Source organism: Anas acuta, chromosome 7 (assembly GCF_963932015.1).
Source record: "Anas acuta chromosome 7, bAnaAcu1.1, whole genome shotgun sequence".
Classification (NCBI taxonomy): Eukaryota; Metazoa; Chordata; class Aves; order Anseriformes; family Anatidae; genus Anas; species Anas acuta.
Genome location: NC_088985.1, coordinates 16,329,625 through 16,356,144, shown reverse-complemented (window position 1 = coordinate 16,356,144; position 26,520 = coordinate 16,329,625). Strand labels below are relative to the sequence as shown.

The following is a 26,520-nucleotide window of genomic DNA, read 5'->3' as shown; positions in this document are numbered from 1 at the left end:
GGGGTGTCATTCAGGGAGATGCTGATTCTCTGGGAACTGTAGGCTCAGTCCTTATTGAAAGAAGCTGTTCGTGAGGTTTGGTTGATAGGAGAGCAGAAAATTAAGATTGCTGGTGTTCTGTGGCACATTCAGACACCCTTAGATTAGAGGTCAACTGCAGGAAAATCTATGATTGTATGCTAGCCGCTATTATTCATGGAGCTGGGCAGCAGACCAGGCTAAAAGATGGAGCTCTAGCAGGAAAATCCAAAGATAAGATACTTTTTAGCAAATGTGCAATCGTTTAACTTTTCTGTGGAAGGGCCAGGTCTTTCAAACCACATGTGCTATGCATGGGTGCCCCAGTACAGAAAATTAAGATGAATTCTCTCAAAGTCTCCCACATAAGGAAATACTACTTAACTGGAATAGCTTTTTATTTCACAGATGTAAGAATGTACTGGTGTCCAGTTTCCTGGCCAAACAATAGTTTAACACAGATGTTAATGTCCTGCTGCCTTGGGGCATTAAAGAAATCCCCTAAGGACAGATCAGTGCAACTTCCGATTTCACTCGCATGACCAAAAACCTGAGGTTAAAGAAGTAGTCTGGCTGCAGTACATAATTTTTGGTTTATTTTCCTATTCTCTGCCCCCCTTAGCGCTCCCTTATTTCTCTTATTTTTGTTTTGCTTTTTTTCCTGTGTCCTGGTCCCATTTGAGGCTTTCTTGATTGTGTTGCAGTTCATTGTATGTGCATCACTTTATAGTGGAAGCTTGCAGGCTCCTTTTTTTTCATATGAGCATAGGCTTTGTTAATCACATGCTGGTTTAGGAAAACACTGCATGATATCTTTGAACCCTACACTCCGTCTTGACAGCCAGGCTAGCAAATGTCATTGACTGTGTGATGTACAAGAAGGAATTCAATTGTAAGTAAATTGTCAAAGTGGCTAACCTTGCCCGCACCCAATTGTCAGGACCATGATTCAGTTTTTCTGTCAACATCAGCTAAGGCTAACCCGGTCAGCCTTATGTTCCTGCAGTGAAGCAGCCTGAGGAGTTGTGCTTTTCAGCTGATCACATTTTATTAACCTCAACTTACTGTTGTTATAATCAATTGTACCCACTTCAAATTCTTAGATTGCCCCCAAATTGGCAGATCATATAGGTCCACGAGTATGTATTTTCTGCAGTATTAAAGCTGTCATAGGGATGCTGGCCTTAAATGACGTGGTGCAGTAGTTATTTTTGTTTAGTTGGATCGACTTGCTATTCAGACTCGAGCCTTATCCGTCTATTAATATCACTTGGCAAAGATAATCTGGAAGATTGCTAGTTAAAATGTGAAGACTTTGAGCGTTGTCTACAGTATTGGCAATGTTGAGGTAGAAAGTGAATAAGGGAAAAACATTGCTGTTGTCTTCTGTCTCCTTGCTTTTATTTCAAAAGAGATTTTAATTGCTCCAATTAATATAAATAAGAAATGAGGACATTCTGATACCCTGATGTTTCCTCTGTTCTTTGAGGAAAAGAACATAGTTAAATTGCCTAAAGCAGTGATTAAGACATCAGAGTATTTTAAAATGCTCTGATTCCACCACAAGGGTTTGAACACATTTTGTGATCCTATTTTTTTTTATGCACGGTAGACGACAAATGCTTTTTGAAAAATGGCTTAAAAACCTCTATCCCATGAAGTGCATAAATAGAGATATCATGCAATTTCAATTAAAAATATTTCTGAGGGATATTTGCCTGGCTATGAAATAGTGATTTCCTGCTTAAAGTCCTACATCCAGCAGTAACTTTCCTTGCCCAGAAAAAAACCCTATATTGTACCTTCTTTATTTGAACTTGTGGATTGTGTTGACATGGTGCTGTTGTTGGGCTAGCAGGAAGGAGGGGGAAGCTTTTGGTGCAACTATCAGGATTGAACAACTGTATATGGGGATATTGAGATAATCGTGTAAAAGGAAAACTGGCTGAATGAGTTTCAAAATGTGTTATTTCTTCATTATCTAGCACTTTATAATTAACTGTTCTTTTTTTTATTATTGCAGGAAGCTGCCACTTTTGCTAGAGAGCAAGGCTTTGAGGTGAGTTAACCCACAATTGCACACTAAACAGATCCTAAAGGTTTTTTTTCGTGCTGATAATGAAGTTCTTTTGGACAATGATTGATGTGCTATTATACTCTCCAAGCCTCGCAGCGGTTGCCATGGAAACTTGGCAGTCGTCATGGTTTCTTTGTTCTGCCAGCTCAGTGTTATGACGCACTCTGCTAGGTCTGCACCCAACATCGCCTACAGATGTTATTTATTGAATTTTGAAAAGCCTCTTGGGAAGCCGAGAGGTTGGGCACGGTTTCAAGCTGCCTCTGCAGATATGGGACCTGTCAGTTTGTTCAGTTAAAAAGCTACCTCATTAGCTGCATTACACTCCATAAGGATTCGCTGCTAAGGCAGTGGCGAGGCAAGACTAAATAGTGAAATCTAACACCGCTTAAAGAACTTAAACCCTGCCATATGCGGATTATCATTATGCAAATGAATTTTAGAAAGGTTGTATATAAAATTGTTAGGTACTGATTAATGTAAACCCTGCTTCTCCAAACAGCTTCTTTCCGAAGGGGTAGTGTGGAATTTCTGTTTCAAAACAGATTCAAGTTGGTGTTTTCCATCTGTGTTCTGAAAATGCCTGATCCTCTACTTTCTTCAAGTAAACACTGTTGATTTTACAGTGATTCTCAGAGCTTTTGATTTCATCTTCTTGAGGAATTTATTCGAGTGCCTAGACCTTTTTATAGTTCCTCTCATTGGCTGCATTCAGATAACTTAATCTGCAAAGCTATCAGCTATTGGTCTCTAATGCTCGATTCAAATAGGCAGGTTTTAAATACTATAATTAATGTGACAACAGTTGTACTAATTTCACAGATAGTAAGCGATCTCACTGAAATCTAAATTGCAGAACTGAACACACATAAATCCTTTTACATGTTTTTTCACTGGAATAAGATCCACCTTAATTGATTTGTTTGCAATGTGGAAGAATAGATAGGAGTTTGACTGCTCAACACCCATTTTGCATAAATAATAGAGCCGCGCAATTCGAACCGCGTCGCTTTAAGCACATGCCACTTTTGTGTGGGGATGGTTGCACGCAAAAAAAAAAAAAAAAAAAGAAAGACTGGCAGCTTTTGTTCTACAATTTAGATCTCTTTAGAGCCATACACCAGCAGGTACATCAATGCCATCAATGTTTTAGATATTAAAACTGTGGGCTGTCCCATTTCATTTTATGTTTTCTAAATTCATGCGGCTGCTTTGTAGAAATTCAGACTTTTTATCACTGTCAATTTTCATTTGTATAATCTGTATTGTTAGCATAAAAATACACTTCCAATTTATTCTATCAAATGAATGAATTTCACAGATGCCTCCAAATATATTATGAAGCATAACAAATTATTGATACCCTCTGGTAGCTAGACAATAAAAAAGAAAGGAAGTAGTGTATTAAGCCTACCCATTCTATATTTTTATTGCCCCCTTGAGCTAAAGACTTTGAATGTGCCTGGTTTAAATTCAGCTCTAGTGACAAACTGCTTTTGCTGGTGTCTGCTAACTACCATCATATTAACCTTTCCATTAGTGCTTGCTTAGAGATTCTAGCATGGTTCCTTCTGAACATCCTAAATCTGCCACATTTGATTACAGCATATCAGTAAAGTGCACAATGATTATGATCTTATCTCTTATTACCCCCTTGCTTGGCAACAACTCACACGTCAAGTTTCCTGACAGAGAAGTGTAAAATTTGATAAGTGTCCACAGTCTTGTTTTCCCATTGTGCTGTAAAGGAAAAAAAAAAATCCACATTACTGAGAAAGTATCTTAGGAAAAACTTAAATATCTTCAACTAGCTTTTCAGTTAAAAAAAAAAAAAAAAAAAAAAAAGGAAAAAATTCCAGCAGTTCTCAAAATCTTTTAAAATTGATTCTGCAATTTGTATGGGTTGGAATTATATGGTGTTTAAGGTCCCTTCCAACCCAAACCATTCTATGATTCTATATTCTATGATTCTATATTGAGAAAGCATAAAAAGGTAAAGGATTGGAGTGGCCAGAGCAAAAATCAAGAGAATATTTACCATAAAAGTATTGAAAAGTTGCTGTTACCTGAATTTGAATTGCAACCTGGAAAGAATTTTATTTTTTAACAACAGCAAAAATAATTTATCGGAAGTCTTTTAGCGTGGAAAGTCAATTGTGACTAGCTTTTTTAAAAAAATATCATCTCCATTTCTGTCTTACACTTCAACAATTTGTGTGGTCTATGTATCATATAAATATGGATTGAGTTAAGTATATCAGAAACAATTTAAAAAAAAAGCACAAGCCAACTTCAGGAAAAAAAAAAAGCACTTTTTTGAAGAAATAAAATCTTGTAATTGGGAGGGGAAAAAACTTCCCTGACACACATCAATTTTTTTCTATTGTATGAGAAACATTGTTCAAAGGAATTTTTATTTTTCTGTTTCACCTTACTAAGAGCTAGTTTTCCATTGTAGTTTGCTGAAATCCGAGGTGTATTTATAAAATCAATCACCATATTTGAAGACTGTTATTTCCTTCACTTTATCTCCTGACCAGCGCTTATGTGTAATAATCAAATGCAGAACATTACTTCTGATGCAGTCTCTTCCTGGAGTGCATCAGTGGTGTCTTTTTTGTGAAGTTTGTGTTCCAAGACATTTAAAAAATATTACATAAATAGTAAATTCACTGTCTCTGAAGATAGTGCTTCATCCTAATTGCATATTGCAGTCATCTCAGTAATGCATTATAATAGTCACCATTTTTATCCCAGCTCTTGACTTGGTTCCCCATGAAGTAGTAGAATGGTTGTCAGTATATTTTAACTACGTTTCAAGTAAAAGAATTGCCAGGATAAGGGATTGTGAGGTTTTATTTTTATAAAATGGTAACTTGCTGTTCATTATATGTAGGAATTAAGAAAACACAGTCCTACTTTAACATAAAACTTAGGGTTCAGTTCGTTCTGTAAACCCAAACTTTAACATAAAGTAAACCCATACTTTAACATAAAACTTAGGGTTCAGTTCGTTCTGTAAACCCAAACTGAAAATTAAATAAATGGAGCAGAATGTATATTAGGGGTTGGTACCAGCTGCCATGCAAAATAATTTTTCGTGTTGGAGATGGAGCTCTCATCTGTAAGTATATATTACTGGTTAGGGAACCAAATGAGAGAGTTTGGGATCTTGGGTCAAATTGAAGTCTTAAAGGCAATGATTTCCACTGTTTCCAATGGATTCAAGCTTATTTAGTTCAGGGCCGTGGTGGTCCCAGTTTTTGTATGTCTGTTCCGAGACAGAGCTCACAAGTGCCTAACTAGCAGTTTTAGCCGTGTGGTGTTTTTCACATACCTCTGCCTGAGCCTGGGATATCAGAAGTACTTTATTCCATGCGTATAGCCCACTTACTTGCTGGAAAGAACACCACAGGCAAGGTTTCTCAGGTCAGCACCAATAGGCAGATCATGGTTGTGTGAGATTTGCATGTCAGCTTTGTTAATCAGATTCAAGCGTACAATTTGGCAAGTGTGAGTATCCCATGAATCTGGGACATGTTATAGAGGCTTTAGGTCCATGAGCCAGTACAGTCCTACTGTTCAGCCTTGTCTGTAGGTACAGGGTGCATAGCAGAGTCTAGGTAAGTGCACAAGTATGAGTCAATGCAAAATAAACATTATTCATTAAAGCTATTTGATGATATTATGTATATACCATATAGAAAAAGGCAATGACAATGTTTCATACTGCTGCTTGACAATGAAATGAGGGACATAGTAGTTAGGCAATCCTGAACTATAAATATTCACATACCACAAAACGTCACAGTTGTACCTTCAAAATGCAACACAGTGGTGAGGCAAAGATGTATAGTGGAAATGTTAAAGCCTCCCCAACATTGAGGTTCCAGCTCTTCCACTATATCATCTATTTCTTATTGTCTTTCTTTGAAAATTTTCAGTTTGAAAAGTGATTTTGGCTGAAAGTGGCCAAGCTAATTCTCACAGATGATACTCAAAGTCCTCACAATCAGAACAACTCCTCAAACCATTTTATTCTGAAGTTTCTACTTTTTAAAAAAAATACTTTCCACTAATTACCTTTCTTCTGCTGTTGCACACTTACTGTATATTTAATTCTTCTTGAAAATATACATGCTTTTTACTTTCTTTTACCATCTACCCTATTTCATCCTTTACCATCGTTCTTCACTAGTATTTTTCCTTAGGACCTTCATTCCCTCATATAAGTTTCTCTTTGTTCTTTAAACTGAAGAAATGGTCTCTTGATCATGTTATTTTCTCCCATTATAACGTCCTTGTTTTCCTCTCAAAATCTAAAGTGCATGTAAATAAACTACACAAATATCTTTAAGCTCTTTGGTTTCTTTGCCTGCTTTGCTCCACTGTAAATGTACTTAATAGTGTCATTAGTAGTTGCTTCCTCCTTAGGAAAAAATAAATGCTTCTTTCCCATTTTTCTTGGTATTTGTGACACTTTATTGTATTTTTACTTCAAGGATATCTTAATTGTCAAGGCCTGAAGTAGTTCAGAACTTAGGTGTCTGAAGCCTACCCATTGCCAGGTTGGAGGGCCGCAATTCTCCATTCATGCCCTGCTAAACAGCCTATGCCACTAGCTGATACCTTCTACACATAAATCTCCACTTAAAAAGACATTTGAAAACAAAAGAGCAGCGACTGCATTTTTCTCTCTGGCATCTTTATGGAAATACTTGCCTTTTGAGAATTAGGGGTAAGGTGCTCTTACTCAGAGGGATTCAAGGTTCTTCCCTCACTTCTCTAACAGAAGTTTCCCCTTGAAAGCTCATGTTAAGAGTCTAAGCAGGAGGAAGTAAGAAATAACACAAATGAGAGTGTAGTAACTGTATATGGAGATTAAAAGTTTGAGACAATTTTAAAAAGAAGTAGTTAGAGACCAATAAGTAAGGGGAAAATATTTTAGTGTTTGGTAAATGTATCTTAATCGATGGGTTCACTGACTACCAGAGATCTGGAGGAGAAATTAAAGGGAGGCTAGAACTATGGCAAAAGAACTAAAGTATTTTCATTTAGAGGGATATTGATAAATATACAGCTCAGGCATATTCTCTGTACCTAATAAAAGTGGAGTGCTGTCAGTGATTTGATCAACAAGATTGCTAAAAAGCAACAAGTAAACAGGACTGAATGTATGCAGGTTTATAGGTCTTGTTTATCTAAGCTGCTGCTGAAAAAGAAGCAACCTCTTGTTAAAATCAGCAGCTGCAGTCAAAACTTCACATTCTGTACCTGGCTTAAAAAATAACACTATATGCTGATTTTGGAAGATAAAAATTTATTAATATAAATTAATCGAAACAACTCTGGTAGATAACTTGAAATGACTCTGGACAGCTTTATAAATAAACTCTATTCATTATGTAGCTGTGTTAAAAAAAAATGAGTTGGGATTCGTAATGAACAGGACACTAAAAAATCCAGAAGATACTGTTGTGGTTTCAGTCTGTACTCAACACTAGGCCCTCACCAAATCTGCTGTCTCTAAGCATAGTAGTTTCTACATAAGAGCAAACTAAAAAAAGAAAAACGTTATGGTGTTATTTAACACAGATATGAATAAAGCATGGCCCAGTAAGTAATATAGAGAATAAATGTAGTCTTTCTAACTTTTCCTACTGTTTAAAAAATAAAAAAAAAAATTATACGTGATGGCAAGAAATAGGTTTACATATAACAAATTTAATTTATATGGAACTTACTGACTCCAGATAAATTTGAGAACAAAAGCTTACCACAGAGCATTATAAAAGGATTTGATGCTTATACAAATAACAGGAATACCTATATTTAGATGAGATTGAAAACTAAATAAATTAGAAGTTGAAATCCTTGTGTTTCAAATCATAGGGCAACTAAAATATGAGAATAGGAAGGATAATGTTCTAATGACAAGTTGTGCTGTTACTGGGTTTCTTGCATCAAATAAAACATCTCAAACTTGTTGCTGTCGAAGACATTGGATGGATTTGTGGTTTGGTTCAGTATGCCAAGTTCTCTGTTCCTAGCTGCATGCACTGTGGTGTACAGACAAAGTCCCTTTAAAGCAAAGATTCTTGAAATTTTTGCAGCTTATCCTCACTTCAGCAAATTGGGAATGTTCTGTGCCCCACTGAATACAGCTTCCACCCTTTCCTTCCCTACATCTCAGTGGTGCAAACAGATAGGTACTGAGCACACCGCGTATTCACCTGGGCTCCACACCTTTGAAGGTGCTGCAGGGTGCCCTGGGTTTACTTGTTGAGATCAGTTGTTGCAGGGAAATTCAAGGAACAATGTTAGCAATCCTGCTGAAATCGGAGGGATTATGCTACTATAAAACCTGGCTAAATTGGATGAAAATCAGGCTCAGAGTTTATCCAGAGTATTCTCTTACCAATTTTATTTTTAATTTTATGATAGGTAAGGTTAGAATCCAGTCAGCAGCAAAGAAACCCACTAATTGCTCATTAGGAAATGCTCTGTAATTCCTTTGTTAGCTTTGCAGTTTTGCAGCAATTGGAATAGCTGAACTATCATTATCAAGATTAAAAACACTGGTCTCATAGTACTACATAAACCCTTAGGAGAATGAAGTATTTCTCCTTTTAAAAATCTTTCTCTAAGGACAATAAAGTCTGTTTTATACCTAGCCATAAGAAAATAAATTTTTGATCTGCTAATACAGTTCTAATCTTTCACTGCTCTAATATGCTGGTTACAAGAATTTTCTCTCTTTATTAATAGACTGAAGACATTAAAGAGATAGCCAAGAAGACACAAGCCCTGCCAAAGGTGAACACTAAAAGGCAACGAATTGTAGTCTTTACCCAGGGGAAAGATGACACTGTAATGGCTACAGGTATATTTTTCAAATCTTTTTTCGCAGTAAATATTCTAGTTAAGCAATTGCAAGTTCTGTTTTTAAAAACTGTTAAATGGTAGGCATAGCGTTTGCCTTTTGATGTTAATGTTTCTCATCTCTGTTATGTTTTTAATTGTTTTAAGATTCTGAATTCAAGAAGTTGGTATTTCATAGGAATGCCTGAGAATTTAGTTCTGAACATCTGAAGTTCTTTTTTATAACATAGATCTAAAATATTGATCCAGTTGGTTTTGCTCAGATTTTATGACTTGAGATTTTATCTGTGTAGCCATCTTTGCTGCAAACAAGAACACGCTATGCCTGCTGAGAACAGCTGTGCAACAGTATAGTATATTTAAACATTTGTGAAAAGGAGGAAGTGAAATCCAGTACTAAGTGAATTTCCAGTCTTTCTTGCTTTGAGCAGAAAGTCTCACTTCAAGCTTTTCTCAGCCGTCTGCTCTTCTATTCTCAAAGGAATACGTGGGAAAAAGGTGTTCTAGCAGGGATACAAGTAGTTTGTGCTGTCTAAACTGATGATGTACGACACACAGATTTAAGCATTATAAACATGACTGCCTACCTTTTGACAGTCTCTTTAATTTTGTCCACCTATGCTTCTAGACTAAATAAAGCTATTAAAAACATGTGCTGTGGCAAGCCATTTTAGTCACTCATTCCTGCACAAGGTAAGTTATTAGTCAGGGCTGAATTCCTCCTTTGGAAATCAAGTGAAGTCGAGGAAGCTTTGCACCTGAGGGACCAGTGCTTACTCATATGATATTTGCCTCAAAATCAGAATTTGCTTCAGCCTGTGGCTGCAGGGCTAGGCACTAAGTAGGTATGTCACTGCTATATAGATCATTCTTAGCAGCAGTTTGAATGATTTCTCCAATAGTTTGCTCCTTCCTGTATTTTGTTAGCTACAGACTGATTTAAAGGAAATAGCAGTCACTGAGAGTTGTGTATGTGTATCTCACTGAATAATGATGAAAGTGCTGCTTCCAGAAAGTTACTGCATTATGTGAATGGCCCATATGGAGGCACTCCACTGGAGTATTGTACAGTTGGCTGAGAAATAGCAGTGTAAAAATGTTTTTATACATGAGCTAGTAATAATGGTAGTAAACCTAAATCTTATGTGTAACCCTCCTGTGCTCTTATTTAATTTTCACTGTGTACTTATTTTATTCTTCAAACTGGAGTTGTTAACAAATCCATTAATCCCTTCTTTGATATTTTTACAACTGGGAGCTTATTTGAGGACTGACACTTGCTAATCTTAGCTGTTTGTTCGCTATGAAATGAACTTAAATTAGAGAATGCACTTTATATGCATGATAAATGCAAGATGGATAGAGAGTGTATGCAATGGTGTCAGCTACAAAAGCAAACATGATAAATGTTAAGGCAGTTTTGAGCCGTGGGATAAGCTATTCAGTGCACAAGCGTAGCTGAATCTCTTTGCTATGTTGTTATTCATGGCAGCCAAATAAATGTCAATAATAAAAGAGAATTAAAGATTTTCATTTCCCAGAGGCAGTCCTCTAATACAGCTTGATCTTTCATTTCATTTGTAATTCGTTCTCATGTCAGGATGCAATCATTCGCCTGGCTCTGTGTGTCATGTTAAGTCATTTAATAATGATTAAGAACATAAAAATGTTTGGCCTGTGGGGCAATTCTCAAAAGAGATACCAATTTGTTTTTTTTTTCCCCCTTTTTCCTTCCTTTGGTGTGGATCATCTTTTTCCCACCTCTTCACGTTAAAATAATAATGAAAGGAGGAAAATGTGTCCCTTAATTTAGTATATGATGATATGATAGAAAGGCATAGAGTACTGTTAACACACTTATTTCAACACTAATTAGGTCTAGTTGTACTTTGAAACCTGCAGTGGAAAGTGTAAAATGTTTCTAAATGATTTTTGGAAGAATTGCTGTATTTAGGAGTAGTTACCTGCATGGAACTCATTCCCTCTTTGTAAAGTACAGAAGAAGAGTAGGTTTTAGAAAAAAGCAGTCTGTATAGTTGTTTATCCTGCCTTTCCGAGGAAACAATGTATTGTCAGAGAGTTCGTGCCTAGATCAGTACTTGCAAAGTCATGGATTTCAGCTATGGATTTGGACCTTCCACCCAAGTCAATAGTGATAATAAGAACATGGCTCTAGGATGTTTATTAGCTGAAAGATGCTTCTGTCACTATTGACTTGACTCAACCAGAGAGGATCAGTATCCAGACAAAAGACTCTGCTGTTTCGTTCTTCCCTTCCACTGCTACCATTAACTATCCTTCATCAGCTGTTGGCAGATCACGTATTCCAGTGTTCTCAGTTTATGTCCTCTGAAGGAGTGCAGGATGGAGCTGGAGCTTACAGGTGTGAGAGTGAAAGATGCCAAGGTGAACCCACAAAGGTTTTGTGGGTTTTGTACCTTCTCTTCTCCTTCTTTATTTTCCCCACGGAAAGCACTCTGCTGTCTGACAGCAACTGAGCATTGGGAGTAAAAGTGAATGCCTTGGACTGGACTGCTCCCTACAGAGAGACACATGGGCATCCACCTCCCTGTTCTTGCCCAGCCCTGCCTATGCATGGGTACAATGAGAAAGACAACACCATGGCTGTAAGAGCTTACTTAAACAGAGGTCTGTTTCCTCAGTCAAAATAAACCCTCTGCTTACTGTCCTAGACAAGGCAGCCATGGGGCTAAGTTGAGAGTGTCTGTGTTGCAAGAGGAGTGTTCCTCTTCGGTGGGCTATGTGTAGGCCGAATGGTAGATCAGGGAACAGAAATAAGGAGGGGATACACTTTGGTTCAGCTCTGGCTGGAAGGAGAGAAAATGAGGTGCATAAAAGGGATTGTTCCAGGTTACTTGTTCATTCGGGAAAGGACACAGAATTATATGTGTTGGTAAATGAGATGTAGAATTCTGTTTTATTTTTGGTGGGACAAAGAAGACCAAATACAGCTGCTCACTACATGTACAGAGGACTGACTGTGGAGACAGTTGTTGATTCTTGAACATCCCAGAGAACAGAAGTATCAACAGGTATTTGAGGAGTAGAGCATAGGACAGGAAGGTGCAGATTTTTACCAAAAGAAAAGAAAGAGTGACCAAAAAGTTCAAAGAATATATCTCTGATAGACTGAGACAGCTAAAAAGTCTACTTCCTCCAGCGATCTGTCCCAGCCCTACAGCAAGGATGTTTAATCAGTTTGTGAATTGCTGCATACCCAACATTGTTTTAATGCCCACCAAAACTAGTGGTGGCTCACCTCAGAGAGACTGTGAACTGTGGCCACTCAGGCACTGATTGACAAGCAACTTAGAGGTCCACGCAGCTGAAGCAGATTATGAAAATGGCAAGAACTGCATCAGCCATTCCAGTCTAAGCCATTCCCATTTGTCAGTCCAAATTCCTAATCTGTCTGAACTATTTGTGTTTTCAGAGGAAAAATTTCTCTCTCTATCATGGAGCACATTGGGTCTTCCTACTGTCTGTTCATATCTACTCCATCACAGCACTCCAGCCCCAAGGCTCCTTTCCTCTCCCCTTCCTTCCTGTTCTCTGTCAGTAGGAATAATTGCAAGAAAAAGGCAAGCTCAAATTCAAGCTGAGTGTGATCAGTATGTTTTATAGGGAAGGAAAGGAGTGTTTAGGATTGGCACACGGGAGCTATTGCAGATGAAATGTTGACTAAATTAACTGTCAGCTTCTAATAAGACTCCATGGAGCATGTTATCATTGTCTGAAGTTCTCCTATTCGTGTCATTTGGGTGCATTTTCCTCTGATGTCAAATTTTATCTTTTTACTGTAGAACTTGAATGCATTGGAGTTTCTTAGTGAGCCTAAGAATTACCACTGACAATTTTTTTTTTCAGAAATCTGTCCCATAATGATTGAATTTTGACAAAACTCTTGAAAAAAAGTAACCTGAGAGAGGCACCTGTGATGATACCTTTCAGTACAGAGCATTATGGTTTGGGAAAGACACTAGTAACCGAAAAATAGAATCTATGGACTTGCTTATCTGGGAAAGTTTATTTGAGGAACAGCATTGGTTAAATTCTTGTGTGGACGGTCCTTGGCTGTATTGGGAATTACTTGGCTATCAACACTCAGGTCCCACTAACGCAACCTTGTTCATCATATTCCTCTTCCCAGGTCTGAGATTCTGGATTTAGCTTCAGGTTCCCAGCTTGGTGGGATACATTCATTCCATGTTTCAACACTTTTTTCTGTAACCACAAAAAAATACGTATGCAGGGAAAGGGGGGAAGGGTTAATGACCACATCCAATCTCTTGATTTCAGCAGCTGGGGCTTTTAATAAACACACCAAAAATCACAAACTCTGGCAACAACATATATGTCATATCTATATGTGTGCTATAACATTTGTCAGAATTAAATGCTGTGAAAACTATCCTTTTTACAGAGTTGCTCATAACATTTTTAAACAAATTACTTTTAGTCAGATACATTTTATGACTGGTCTTGGCCCAAAGGGAAATCTTTGGAAAGTCTGAGCAAAATCAGTTCAGCAATGGAAAAACATACTTTTATATTGAAATATTTGCATAATTCAAAAACAGCTGAAGCTACAAACTTTAAACTTGGCTTGTTTTATAGCTTTAATAGTGGAAAGAAAAACAGTCCAAATTTAAAGAAAATCACTTCAGCATTTTTCAAGTTATGAATGATGAAATCTGGCATGTTCAGGCGTGAACACAGAATTTTCCATTCTTTTTTCCCCAAATATTTTCAAGACCACCTTTGTTAAGGGCACATTTGTAATAAGCTCACTTGTTAGAATATGTAGTAAAGAAATGAAATTGTAAAGGATTCAAGCATTAAAACCTATCTAAAACAAGTTAGGGTTTTACTGAGTTAATGACACCACTTACATCTTCTTCAATTTGTGGGATGTGTGACTTAAGAATGTTTCAGGAAATGTATTAGCTTTGCAGTGATGTGGTAGAATGAGAAAGGTACCCCTTAAAAATCTCATAGTGCACCTCACACGTAGTACATACTGAAATTTCTGAATTTCTATTTGCTATTATTACTTGACAATTAATCTGTTTGATAAATTACACAGCCTGTGCAATATGGCCAAATTAATACGTGGCTATAAAACTTGTAACATTAACAAATCTTAGAGCCCACTACAAAGCTTTTGATGTTGGAGTAATACTAGGCATTGGCCTTCCCCTGTTATCTGAAACAGGATACCAAGATAAATGAACGTTGGTTTAATCCAGTACAACCAGTCTCAAGGTAATATGTGCACATATTTTCATAAATTAAAAGTTTATATGGGTTTGGATAAAAACAAAACTTGATCTAAATGAAAATAGTAACAGAAGTATGGAGGAGAGTGTGTTTTTATGACTGATGAAACTTCTTGTACTCTGTAAGGGTATGTTAGATCTTGAAGGAGGACTTTTAAACCATTTTGTTTAGAAGAGCTGACAAAATTTTGGAAGCTAGAGTTTTTAAGTGCCATTCTTAAATCCTGATGGTGTGATGCTCCATGCATTTTGGGGGAATAAAAACAAGCATATAATATAGTCTAAACAGAGGTCAGTGGGTTTTCTTTGTCAGGTTGTGCTGCAATCATAGACCAGCATGTTACCTTGTAAGCTTATCTATAAAACACAGAAGTATTTATTACTAATGACACTGCTGACATTTTATGGTGGGCCTGTTTGCAGTTCCTCTTTCTGTGAATTACTGGGTATTGTATGTTGTCCTCTAAGCAAGAAAAAGTGTGTTTTTTTCCTTAGTTCTCATAGCTTTCATGCTCAGCCTTCCAGACAGGAAAAATCCTGACGTGCTCTTTTTATCAGACAGCCTTCCTACGTGTTTACACAAACAAAAGTCATGTCTTGGGCCTGCAGCTGGGTTATATTACAATGTGTGCTCTTTTTCACAGGATTACACACTGTCACTATTCCCTGTCCTGTGATATTCACAAATGTAAAGAAAATTTTAAATACCAAAAATGGAATTAGGAAAAATGGAAATTTTGGTCTGCTAATGGCAGAACAAATGAGCCAGAAAGCCCAGTAGAATTATTTTTAGTTTAGTTGTGACTTAGGAAACCACAAAACCTAAATTAATAATGAATGTTTGTTGATAGGAATTAATGAATAGCAAAGCTGGTAATACCTTTTGTAACTGAGACCATTCATGATTTCATGCTGTGTGGGAGAGGTCTGAGGATTTTATTAGACAGCTGAAACACATTATTAAAATCAAAGTTCCTGGATACCAGTATCTCAACTGGACTTGTGTATCAACAATTACATCTCAAAGAATGCATATACCTATGTATCTATATATGTAAATATATATATGTATGTAAGCAATGTGTAAGTGTGTGTGTTTCAGTAATTTCTCATGGATTTAAAGAATAAAGACTAGTCTAACCTAGTAACACAACAGTTTAGCCCAGCAATTGAGAAGAAATTTAATCACTAGTAATAAGCAATTTTGAAGGCAAAACTATACTTTTCATTAAGCATAGCCTGAATCTCAGGTGCTATAATGAATTTGCATTCTGGCATTCCACGGAAAAACTACTTCTTTAAGCTGTGAAAAGCATGTGTTTGTAGAAGGGCAATGAATATGGGCCCCCATTCTATTCGTTAGGACTTGGCAGTATTTCCTCTTACACAGAAGAATTTCTGTATTTGTTTCTCAAATACAAATACGTAGATCTAGGAAGTCAATTTTTGTACCATAAATCTAAAAGGAATTCTTGGAGGCATGAATGTTAATACACAACTCTGGTGGTTGTGTAACAGAAATTAAGTGATATTGGCCTTATAGAGTGGAAAAGGGGGAGCAGGACTAGGTTGGACCTAAGATCTACCTAAACTAGTATCTGCAACAACATATAGTAGTAGGTGCTTGTAAAAACTGAAAAAAATATGTAGTGATACCTCCATGTTACGCTCTCCTAGCTTCCAGTAATCCGTAGTTTGTGACTTTCTTAATCATACAATGAGTGTCAAAGACTGAGTTGTGAAGAAGTACCTCCTGCTGCTTTGTTTGAATTCAGCCACTTAAGAACGTCACTGGCTATCTCCTGCGTCTTGTGTTGCAGTGGTCAGCTGTAGGAGACAAGGAAAAAGGAGACTATAGTATCTGTGAACTATAATGGATTAAATTATTGTGGAGCTCCACTCCAAGTCATATTGTGTTTTGAACTTCCATCTGGCAACTACAGAGACTGTGGTTCCCAAGGTGGAAATTTGCTTCAGAATCAGCCGGTGACATTGTACAATTGTCTGCAAAGCAAACAGCAAAGAAAGAGGGGATAGAGACATGAGTATATTATCAAAAGGGAAATGATCTTTTTGACATCTTGTGTTTTGAAAACCAAGTTTTATCGTAGAATTATATTAAAAGAATGGTGAGACAGCAAAATCCATCATTCAGTACTTAGGAAGCACTGGAACTAATGACAACCTTCCAAACTGAGTTTGTGCCTCTCAGTGGATGTGTAATTCATGCAACTTTGTTGAGGTTATGGCCCTGTTTTCTGAAAATGACACCTGCCTCTCTGTCAGTACACCAAACATGAAATTCTGGTGACTTCTAGCTTTTCAGCTACTATTATTGCAGCTACAATTATAAGAAAATCCAAAACTGTGGTATCTTATATCAAATAATTATGCTATAAACTTTTCATCAAGTTTTTGCTTTGTTTCAAGTTCAGCGTTTTCCTTTTCTGTACACACATTCTGTGCTGCTGAAATATTCAGCATGTTGTATGCTCTCCATTCCTCCTTTAAAACACATGGTTTAATGAACTGAAATCTGAAACCCATGGTTTAAAGGGTTGCAGTGCGTAGGCTTCTCCCCTCCCGACACTTAGGTTCAAATCATACTAATAGGGTAGCTAATTTATGAAAACAGTCAGATAGTAAATTTTTGCAATTCTTTCAACTACCAATAGTTTTTAAGAAATAGATTTGCTCTTTGTGCTGATTTGGTACGATTATTTTTTTCATTGTAAGAAATTAAATGTATGCCTTGTTCAGCAGGTTTCATGATAGATCAATAATTTGTTGGCTTAACTTTTTTTTTTTTTCCTGTGGAGATGTGGGAAGATCAATGTCTGTAGTGCCCTAGGTCATGATCAATACTTTTAATAAAACTACCTTTTTTCTCTTCCTTTTTCTTTCTTTCTTTATTTTTTTTTTACCTTTGTACAGTTTTGCTTTTATTAATGAGCTTTTCCTTTAGTTTCAGACCATTAATGGTTTTCAGATAATGTCATACTGCCCAAGGTCAAGGCCAGTCTGAACTTATAACTCTACTTATCAGTGATTAAATCTATTGGATGGGCTTAGATGTGTTAGAAGACATAAGAGTTAGAAGCACTGCTTTGTAGAGACTCAAAGTTAAAAGAAAACAAAAACTCAACCTTTTGGGAGGATGACACATTGAGGCTTTTTTTCATTTCCCTTTTAAACAAATAACAATTGTCTTATTTATGGATCTTATATTGGCCTTAACATCACAAGTAACTACTGTGCCCTTGACTGCTTCTCAGTTAAAGTTATTAAATGCTCCATATTGAGTTTTATAACATTATATTGCTCATTTTGGAAGATGAGTTTGAAATAAGATAACATATCTTCTGTTCATTGCTGAAATTCCGGATGGGAAGCTAGTAACTTATCAAAGTATGTGTTATCAGCTGGAGTTCTTGAAGAGAATATGATATTATTGTCTCTGGGGCTCAGCCCAGTTGCTTTTGAAATCAATGGAAAGATCTCATTAACTTCATTGGATATTGATTATAGCCATGGAGAACTTAAAACACTCATGAATATGAATGGTTTATATGAATCCATGTGTCTTTTTGTGTGCAGTACCTTGTCTGCAACCTCTTGATTCAATTTTTGAAGTCTACCTAGAGGTTATACAAAAAAAGAACTGTATGTATGCTGAAAGATTTGATAACATGTTTTACCTTAAGGTATCTTCTTTGCTGTCTGTTACAAATGAGGTGCATAAAACACTGGACCCTTTGACCACTGGCAGCTAGGCAAAATATCTTCTGCAGAAAATCTTTTTTTCCATTATTTTGGCAGTTTTAGCCTTTTTTTTTTTTATTATTATTAAGCAGTAGTTCACTTCACAGCAAATCATCAGAGAGGAGTTTGAACAGCAGAATCTCCACTCAGAAGGTGCCCTACAGACTCTGATAGCCTATCATCTTTAATTTAGAGATTTTATTTCCCATCTTGTGATTATAGTTGAATGAACATTGTAGAAAAGTTGAAATTGTAGCTATCCATGTCATGCTTTTGCCATAAATGATGGAACGTACGTTTTCAAGACTCTAATCTTCACCAGCTCAAATAGTCACTATAAAATAATTGCACAGAATGGAAAGAGCGTAAAATGTGGTTATGTATGGTGACCCTGGAAGAAAATTAACTGCTGGAACTGACCCTTTGATTAGAAGTTTCTCTGCTGTAGCGTCCAGTCTCAGGTAAAAGAAGTTGTGGTAAATAGGTGGCTGAATGAAATACAAATTCTTATCTCCAGGAGAGAGAGAGCAGAGATGCTGACTAGTGGAAAAAGTGGACAAGAGGGTTGGGGTGTGAGTTAGAATGGATCCTGCTTTGGGGATTTAGTATGCATTTTGTGTAAGGCAACAAAACATTCAGAGCTGACACTGGAGGTGGGGTGAGGGAGAGGAGCAAATTGGAGTTCTCCAAAATGGTTACCTGTCTGAAAGCGGATTTGTGAGGTTTTATGATCAGTTTGACTCGGTTATTTCCACAGTAGGTTTTACAGGTAAAGCAAAGTGGGAAAGATTCAAATGCCATATCTGAAAAATAAGCTGTGCATCTTACTCATATACCAGTGACCTGACGTTGACACACCTGAGAATAATACAGGTTAGGAAGTAGCAGTTTAGATATAAATCCACAAATACCACAAAAATAAACTTTATGTATTTGATCCTATTTGAATCAAAGTAGGCTCCAGCTTACTTTTGCCAGAGCTATTTTCTTTGTTATGAATAAAAAAGTCAGTAAAATAAGCAGAGCTGACTTAAAGTATGTAAAGACAGCAGATTTAGTAAATACAGCAAACTCAAATTATTTGTACGTTGTCAGGCTGTGGCTATATCGACATAATAACGTTTGTTTAAAAAGAGTACAGTCTTCAGAAACCAGATTTAAGGTTTGGAAGGTGACTTCCACTGATTTTGTTTGCTGTACTCTGCTACCCTGTGCCCCCCCCCCTTCCTTTGTAATCCACCCTGATTCCACTCCCTGCCACAGTGATTAGCAGTCAAAACTAAATCAGAGAGGAGTCGGTGGAACCAAATATTTATACCGCTTGTAATCTGACACTGTGATATTGTACTGTGAACCTGAAAAGATGCCAGGCCATGCATTGTGGCTAATAGCAATTGATCACGAATAAAACTGCAAAACTCTACTCTAAATTGTTGGCTTTCCAAATTTGATAATAAGTACATTTCCTGATAGAATATAAAAGTGCAATAAACTATGCATGCCCTCTCTTTCCTCCCCACCTGTCCAATTGCAGAATGCTGTTTGTACAGTATATTGTTGCTGCTGACATCTGAGTAAAAATTTTAGGAGCAGTTGGCTATCAAATGATGGCAAATTTAAAGGTTATGCAAATTGTGCCAGTACAGCCCAGCTTGTTTCAGACCTCTTTTCTCTATTATCATATCAATTGAGTCAGCTCATAGTAGACAAAGCAAGGTTATGGGAACCACCTAGAGCATCATGCACCATTAAACATCAATGCAGCATACATGAACATCTGCAACAACGATCTTATTAACAGAGGGTATAACGGAAGGCAATAAACAGCTTTCTTAGTCACTTAATTGTAAAAAATTTAATAACCTAATACTTGCATTATTTATCAACAGCAAGTTGGTCAAAAATATTATGCAGTTGTGGTTGATTAGATTGCACTACCTATTGCACATTGTAAATTACCACAGAAATATGAAAATCCATTTGTGAGCAGTTAAATGCTGTATTTAGTATAGTGCTAATGCAATTTTCTTTTAATCTCTGGCACATCATGGGATATAAGTATGTGTCTTTTGGAGTGACATTTTTATATTTGGCTAAAACCAAATATAAAAAATAAAGACTGTTTATGGATTTCCTGCTTACCTTGACAGCGTAAACAATTAAAAAAATCAAGATCATTTTGAAAGGTAGAACACAAAAACTATAAATTAGTCTTTTTATCTGCAATCAAAACAGATGCTTAGATAAACAAAGCAAAGCATGTTAGATTTTCATACTGCAAATGTATGGTGTGTCAGCTTCTGGGCAGTCACCAGTCTGATCTAGAAGATGAGAGCATGTGAAGCTGTGATATTTGATTCCCAATGCCTCCTCCGAGACCCATTTTTGGTTACCAGAAAACTGGGGGCCTGAGATGAGAGCTGTGGGAGGAAAGCACCACTCTTCCAGCTTAGCCTGCATGTGCAAAATGTACAGACATTTAATTATCTAAGAAATGATCTGTAGCTAATTTAGGGTGAAAATAAGCTCCTTCATTTTGGGCCAAATTCTAGTTCTAGACTTGCATAATACTGAAAGAGTTCCATTAACAACAGTGGCGTTGCTGTTTTTAACTGGTGTTTTTAAGAGCAGAATGTTTCCCCGCTGAGATTAGAACAAATCTCAGCCTACACTGCAGTGGCATCTTCTAATAGATCTAAAACCTGCAAAAGCCTGAGAAAATCCATCTAGTAAGCAAGTTTCATTCTTCAAAAATAAATAAATAGCCTAGGGAGATCTTAATTAAAGGCAATAGAGAATTTACAAATACAGCATGAGAAGAAAAAAAAAATTAAAATTCTAGATCAGAGCTCAGAGTTAAAAGGATAAAAAATACAAATTTCTACATCTACCTTGAAAGGCAATTTAAATTTCTAAAATTCCTGTGCCATATCTACCTCAACAATGCCCAGCTAGCATCCAGTTAATTAAAAAAAGGAGAAATATATTTATACATTAACTTATTTTTAGTAATGTTTGTAAGGAAGGCTCTCTTTCATTTTGATGGACTGATTGTATTTATGAAACTAAATATAAATTTTCCCAGAAGAAAAAGCTCCTTCAAAACTGCTCTGTAGTGACCTAATGCTCACTCCTTCTCTTTTCAGTCTTACTGATGCTCAAGTAAAATAGAAATGCCTTGGGCCCATTTCTGCCTCCACTGACGACCCATGCTTCTCAGATTATCATGTAGCATAAACAAAGCTGTCATGTAACATGGCATTTATTTAAATGATGTGATTTCTGTGTTCACCACTGTGAAGCTGAGGTATAGCTAAGAAAGCTTGCAAGTTTTGACAGGTGTGTTTGCCCTGTTAGGGCAATATGCTTAATGTATAAAAAATGTGAGGCATAATACAGGGGTTGTCCTGCTCAAAATCAAATTGTAATGCATTTTTCTACAGCTTGTTTTAGCCAACGTCCTGATAAGCTTCTTGACCAGATTATAGATCAATATTTGTGAAAATTCTCCCATAGGACAGTGTTTTGATGGTCCAGCTGTGCAGTGATTTTGAGTATGTCTGTAGAATGGCATGAAATGGAGTACAAACATATGTGCTTTCTCGCTAGCACTTGGGTCAGTGCAAGCAGAAAGTGAAGTACATGGTCTGCTTTCTTAGCTGAAAGATACTTCATGTTTGCACAGCCCATACAGCCAGGTTTCAGAAGGTTGAAGGATGTGTGTGAGCTAAAACATGGGTCAGCGTTAACTTGGGCATACGTATGTGATGTATTCAACAGAACTTGGGCATATGTATGTGATGTATTCTGTGCATTAGACATTGAATACTGAAATTCCATCTGTCTTCATTTGCACTTCTTTTCACTACCTGAGCTATCTACTTGTGGATGGAAATAGAGATTTGTTTATATCTTCCATTCCCAAATGTAGCTTAAAGAGTAATATTTCTTGGGAGGGTTTATTTGTTTGTTTGTTTGTTTGTTTTGTTTGTTTTAATTTTAATGATGAAGTAGAATGTACACCAATCAAGCCAAATCATGTAGGATTTGCAGGGCAGGAGCAGAGGTCAACATTTGTTGATATCCAAGGCCAGATCTGTTTTTGTGCCACGCTGTACTTTCACTGGGGTGGCTAGACTCATTGTGCTGGAGCTATACCAACGTGCAGCCATCAGTACGCCAAGGGGACCTGTTCTCGTTGGAGGCTAGGGTCACACTATTCATGGATTTAGGTTGTTGTAACCCATCTCTTTCTTCAGGACTGTTTTTGATCTGAGCTTTTCCTTGTAATTTCATAGTGTTCAATCAGTGAAACAGTTATGGAAGTTCTGAGTTTTCCTTATTTCGGGTGTCTATGAGTTGATACTCTTTGCCTTTCCTGAGGGGAAAGGGTCTTCAACCCCTTTCCTGTTGCAGAGATCACAGGAAAATGATGCAGTTCTGAGCACTGCCTTATGTCTTCAGCAGCCGTGCTGAGTTAGAGGAGTGCATTTTCTGGCAGTTCAGTGGGCGCAGTTTCAGCTCCCTCTGAAATCTGTGCCTACCGGGCAAATGGCAATACTCGTGTGTGCTCGGAAAGGCTTCCTCAACAGAGTTCATTGCCATTCTAAACTTTAAACATTGTGACACATGCCAGAAAAATTCATCGGCTTGTTCTTTAGGGCAGTTTTTCCATATATGTATGCATGCATTTCCTTATTTAATATTAGCACCAATCTGAAGCAAAACTGAAGTGTTTTCTGTTGACCTCCACTCATTCCCCCATCTTTTACATGCAGTCATAGTGTTTTGTTTAATTGTGCAAACAAAGAATTGTTCAATATGAGAACTAAAACAGAACTTCAACTCATGGCATTGGCAGTGAGGGTACAGGCAATACCAAAAGCTAAGTGGATCCTATTACCTATATAAAATAAAAAAACCACATTCAGGCCTATAAAAGCTATTCATGAGTGTTGGTTGACACAGTTACTTTTTGTACAGTTATAACTAGGTACAGAGTTCTGGGTCTGATCTCATGCAGGTATAAATAATAATAGTTCCACAGAATAATAGAATAGTTTGGATCAGAAGGGACCTTAAAGATCATTGTGTCCAAGGAGCGGCGCTGAAATGACAGGAGTGCAGACCTTGTCACACATAGGTTCAGGGGCTATATGCTGAGTGCAAGAATACTGTTCAATTTTACATCATTGCTAATAGCTGATGTGTATGAGTTCCTCTGGAGAAACCTTCTTTCCCCTACTAACTCCAATCCTATGAATCACACATAAATGCTGTGAATATGACTTCTGAATAAAAATACGCTTGACTAAATGGGGCAATGCATGTGTCTGGGCAGAGCAACAAAGGGAAGACAAGTCTCACTGAGCTTCTTTGGATTAACTTTTACCTCCTTAGTGAGAGAGAAAGTGGGGTCTGCATACTGTCATTCACACTATAGATGCCTATAGGATCATGAGTAGAGCAGTAGAAAATACAAAATCTTGGGCATATTCCTTCTCTGTTTGCACTGCAAATGCATTGCCTCTGAGGGACAGTTCTTTGCATCCTGGCTCCCATAGCTATATGTACTTACTTTTGCCTAGCAAGCTGCAAGAATTGTAGCCTAATTGCTGTATTTTGGCATTTTTTTATGGAAATAAATTTGTATTTATATTGATTTTATCATACCATATACATATAAATGCTTTATAAATGACAATTACTCTATGACTCGTTTTGAGTAACGTTGTTCATAATAGCAGAAAAGGCCTAACTTCTTCACTATTCCTTGTTATAAAGTTTTCTTGGCTACACGCTGAATTTATTTGAATACAGCATCATTCATAGTGTATTATTAGAATATTTGATTAGAAAGATCTGAAAGCATGAGGCTGACGTACATTTTTCTTGTTATAGTATTTAACTCCATTGACTTGCACAAACAAATTCCTTATTTTTCTGACAAGCCCTTCACAGCTACAGCACCAGGCAGAACAATGCACAGAAATAGATGGAGGAGAGGGAGATGCTGGCATGCAAAACAAGGCAAACTTACCCGGCACACAGAAAGTGCCAGGGGGCCTGTAGTGCTCACACAGTACAGCTATCTGAAAGTCCCAGCCTGAAAATGCAGGATCTCATTCTGTTTGCCTGGAAGTGACAGGTTGAATCAACACAGCCAGGTTTGAAACACATCACTGCTGGACATTGTAAGGATTTCTAGGTAGGGGTTCAGTGCCCAGCACCCTAGCCCATGTTGACTTACATGTACCACGGTGGACAGAGCTGTGCTGATAGTCATGGGAGAATTACAGTGTCTATTTGATTTACATATCAAGTGTGGTATCTCTATGTGAAATAAAGCAACAGCAGTTGTAGTTTCTACTGTAGAAAAAGAAACAGGAGAAAATATTATGCTGCTAATTTTAAAAGATGCATTTAATGTGCTGAAGAAGGTGCAGAGGCTTAGAGCCTGTGGGCTTCTGGTTTTACCTTCTGGAGCGAGGTAAGAGCTCAGAATCGGCCAGACTGACATGGGTTTGTTCCAAATTCTTTTCTCATTACTTCTTACCTTATAGCTGTCCAGAGACATTTATAGGTTTTGAGCTTAGGTTTCTATGTTCTGTTAAGTTCTTCCTGTCCTTTTTTTTTTTTTTTTTTTTCCTTTTTATCTGTTTTTGGCCCCCGATCTAAAGAAAATGAGAGAGGATGGGGGTGGAAAGGAGATGGGACAGCATTCTGTTTCACAGTTGTTCCTTTTCTTTTTTACAAGTTAAAGCTTACAAAAGAAACATGAATGTGTCTCCATCTTGTAAGCATCTGTACTCCTACTATCAGCCCTTGGATCAAAAGCTTATTTGAGGAAATAGCTAGACATTTTTGTATATATTTTAGGACTCCCTTCTTACTTTTATTTTAATATAAAATTATGGACACTCTAACATGTTGCCCATAAGAGTTCTGTTACAGGTAATTAAATGTAAGTTTACACATTTAATCTACTTTTAAGAGCAAGAGAGACTGGTAAATGACCCAGTTAAGGAAAGTACTCAGCCTAATTGGATGTAATGATTGCTTGCTGGTGTTTATTACTGTACTAAGAGTAGACGTGTAGTCTGTGATTCTAATTTGGTTTAAAGACAGACCTGTAGTATTTGCAGTTATCATCAGAATCCGATTGTTTCAGTTAACATCATGAAAAAGGTTTGTGTTCAGCTGGGAGGTTAAATGTACCAGGATGGTGGGAGCACTGCTTTTCAGTTAGCGATGTTCCCCAATTATCATCTCTCCAGATTGTTTTACCTACAAAAATGTCTTAAGCCAGATATGCTAGTGCATATTTTTGCCTGAGGAAAACAAAGATAGATTTCACATCTTTACGTAAATAATGCAGAAAATTAGCAATAACTAAATTTACCAGTGAGATGATTCCTTCTGATTTATCAGTGAATATTTTCTTCAGCCTATGAATTTAGTACATCAACTTTTGATTATTTCCAAATCATTCTAAAGCAGCTGAGCTCCTCAGCAGTGTAAAGTCAGTGAGGGAGCTGAATCAAAGTCACAAGATTTAAGATTTCATTAATGCTTGTTACTAAAACTTCCCTAATTATACACACCCTTTTGCAATTTACACTTCCCATTCTGGGCTTTCAGCAAACGATACCAAACTGGAATGTGTTGTATCTGAGTGTGTTTACCAGAGAAGATATTTGTTGCTTAAAAATAGAACATTGGATTTTATGCCCAGAGGAGCAGCACTTGGATTTCAAAACACTTATGTAATTACTCTTTATTTCATAAGCTCTCAGAATGATAAATGAAATCAGAACTGACTTAGAGATGCAAGGCCACTGATGACCAATGCACTTAGCCAAGGTGTCTCTATGTTTACTATGATGGATTTGAGCGTTTTACAAAATAATAGATCACATACAGAAATGAAGTTAAAGTAACATTAAAGTCACAAAAGCAAGGATATTCGGAATGGAGACTTGTGCTTCATCTTAATTCACCCTGTTGTGCCTAGTTGTTACAAGACACAGATCAGTGAAAGATGCTAGCTATTTTTATCCTATTACACAGACATTGCAAGGTAAATTAATGGCAGCCTTAATTCTAAGTGACTTCATTTATTGTGAAGCAAAGAAAAAAACTCAGTATTTGTTCTATCTTTCCATATGCTAACTATTGTTAGCTTACAGTAGACTCTACTATGCTAGTAGAAGTTCTCATAAGGTTAAAGAAAGATAATTTACTCTCTTGGATGTGTGCAATATGTGCAGGTGGTAATACCTTTATCATGTATTATGTGCTCCAAAGCCATGTCAGCTGCTTCTGAAACTTCAGTATTTCAAAATATAAGATTATTACCTCTCTTGAAATAGGTAATGTTATAGAAAAAGGGAGATGGAATGTGTGGTCCAGGTAGAGATGGCAGACAGGGCAGAAAAAAAGATTACTTTCATATCAACAGAAGTCATTGACGTGTTTGGG

General features: G+C 37.0%; 1 protein-coding gene across 2 annotated transcripts in view; it reads left to right on the top strand.

Annotated features, from left to right (window-relative positions):
• Nucleotides 1–26,520, top strand: part of ADK (adenosine kinase) — a 276,073-nt gene that overhangs the window by 227,519 nt on the left and 22,034 nt on the right. For both annotated transcript variants that reach the window (XM_068689294.1, XM_068689295.1), the window contains exons 8-9: nt 2,042–2,077; nt 8,864–8,978. In XM_068689294.1, the coding sequence (XP_068545395.1) occupies nt 2,042–2,077; nt 8,864–8,978 (151 nt within the window). The remainder of the gene's footprint in view (nt 1–2,041; nt 2,078–8,863; nt 8,979–26,520) is intronic.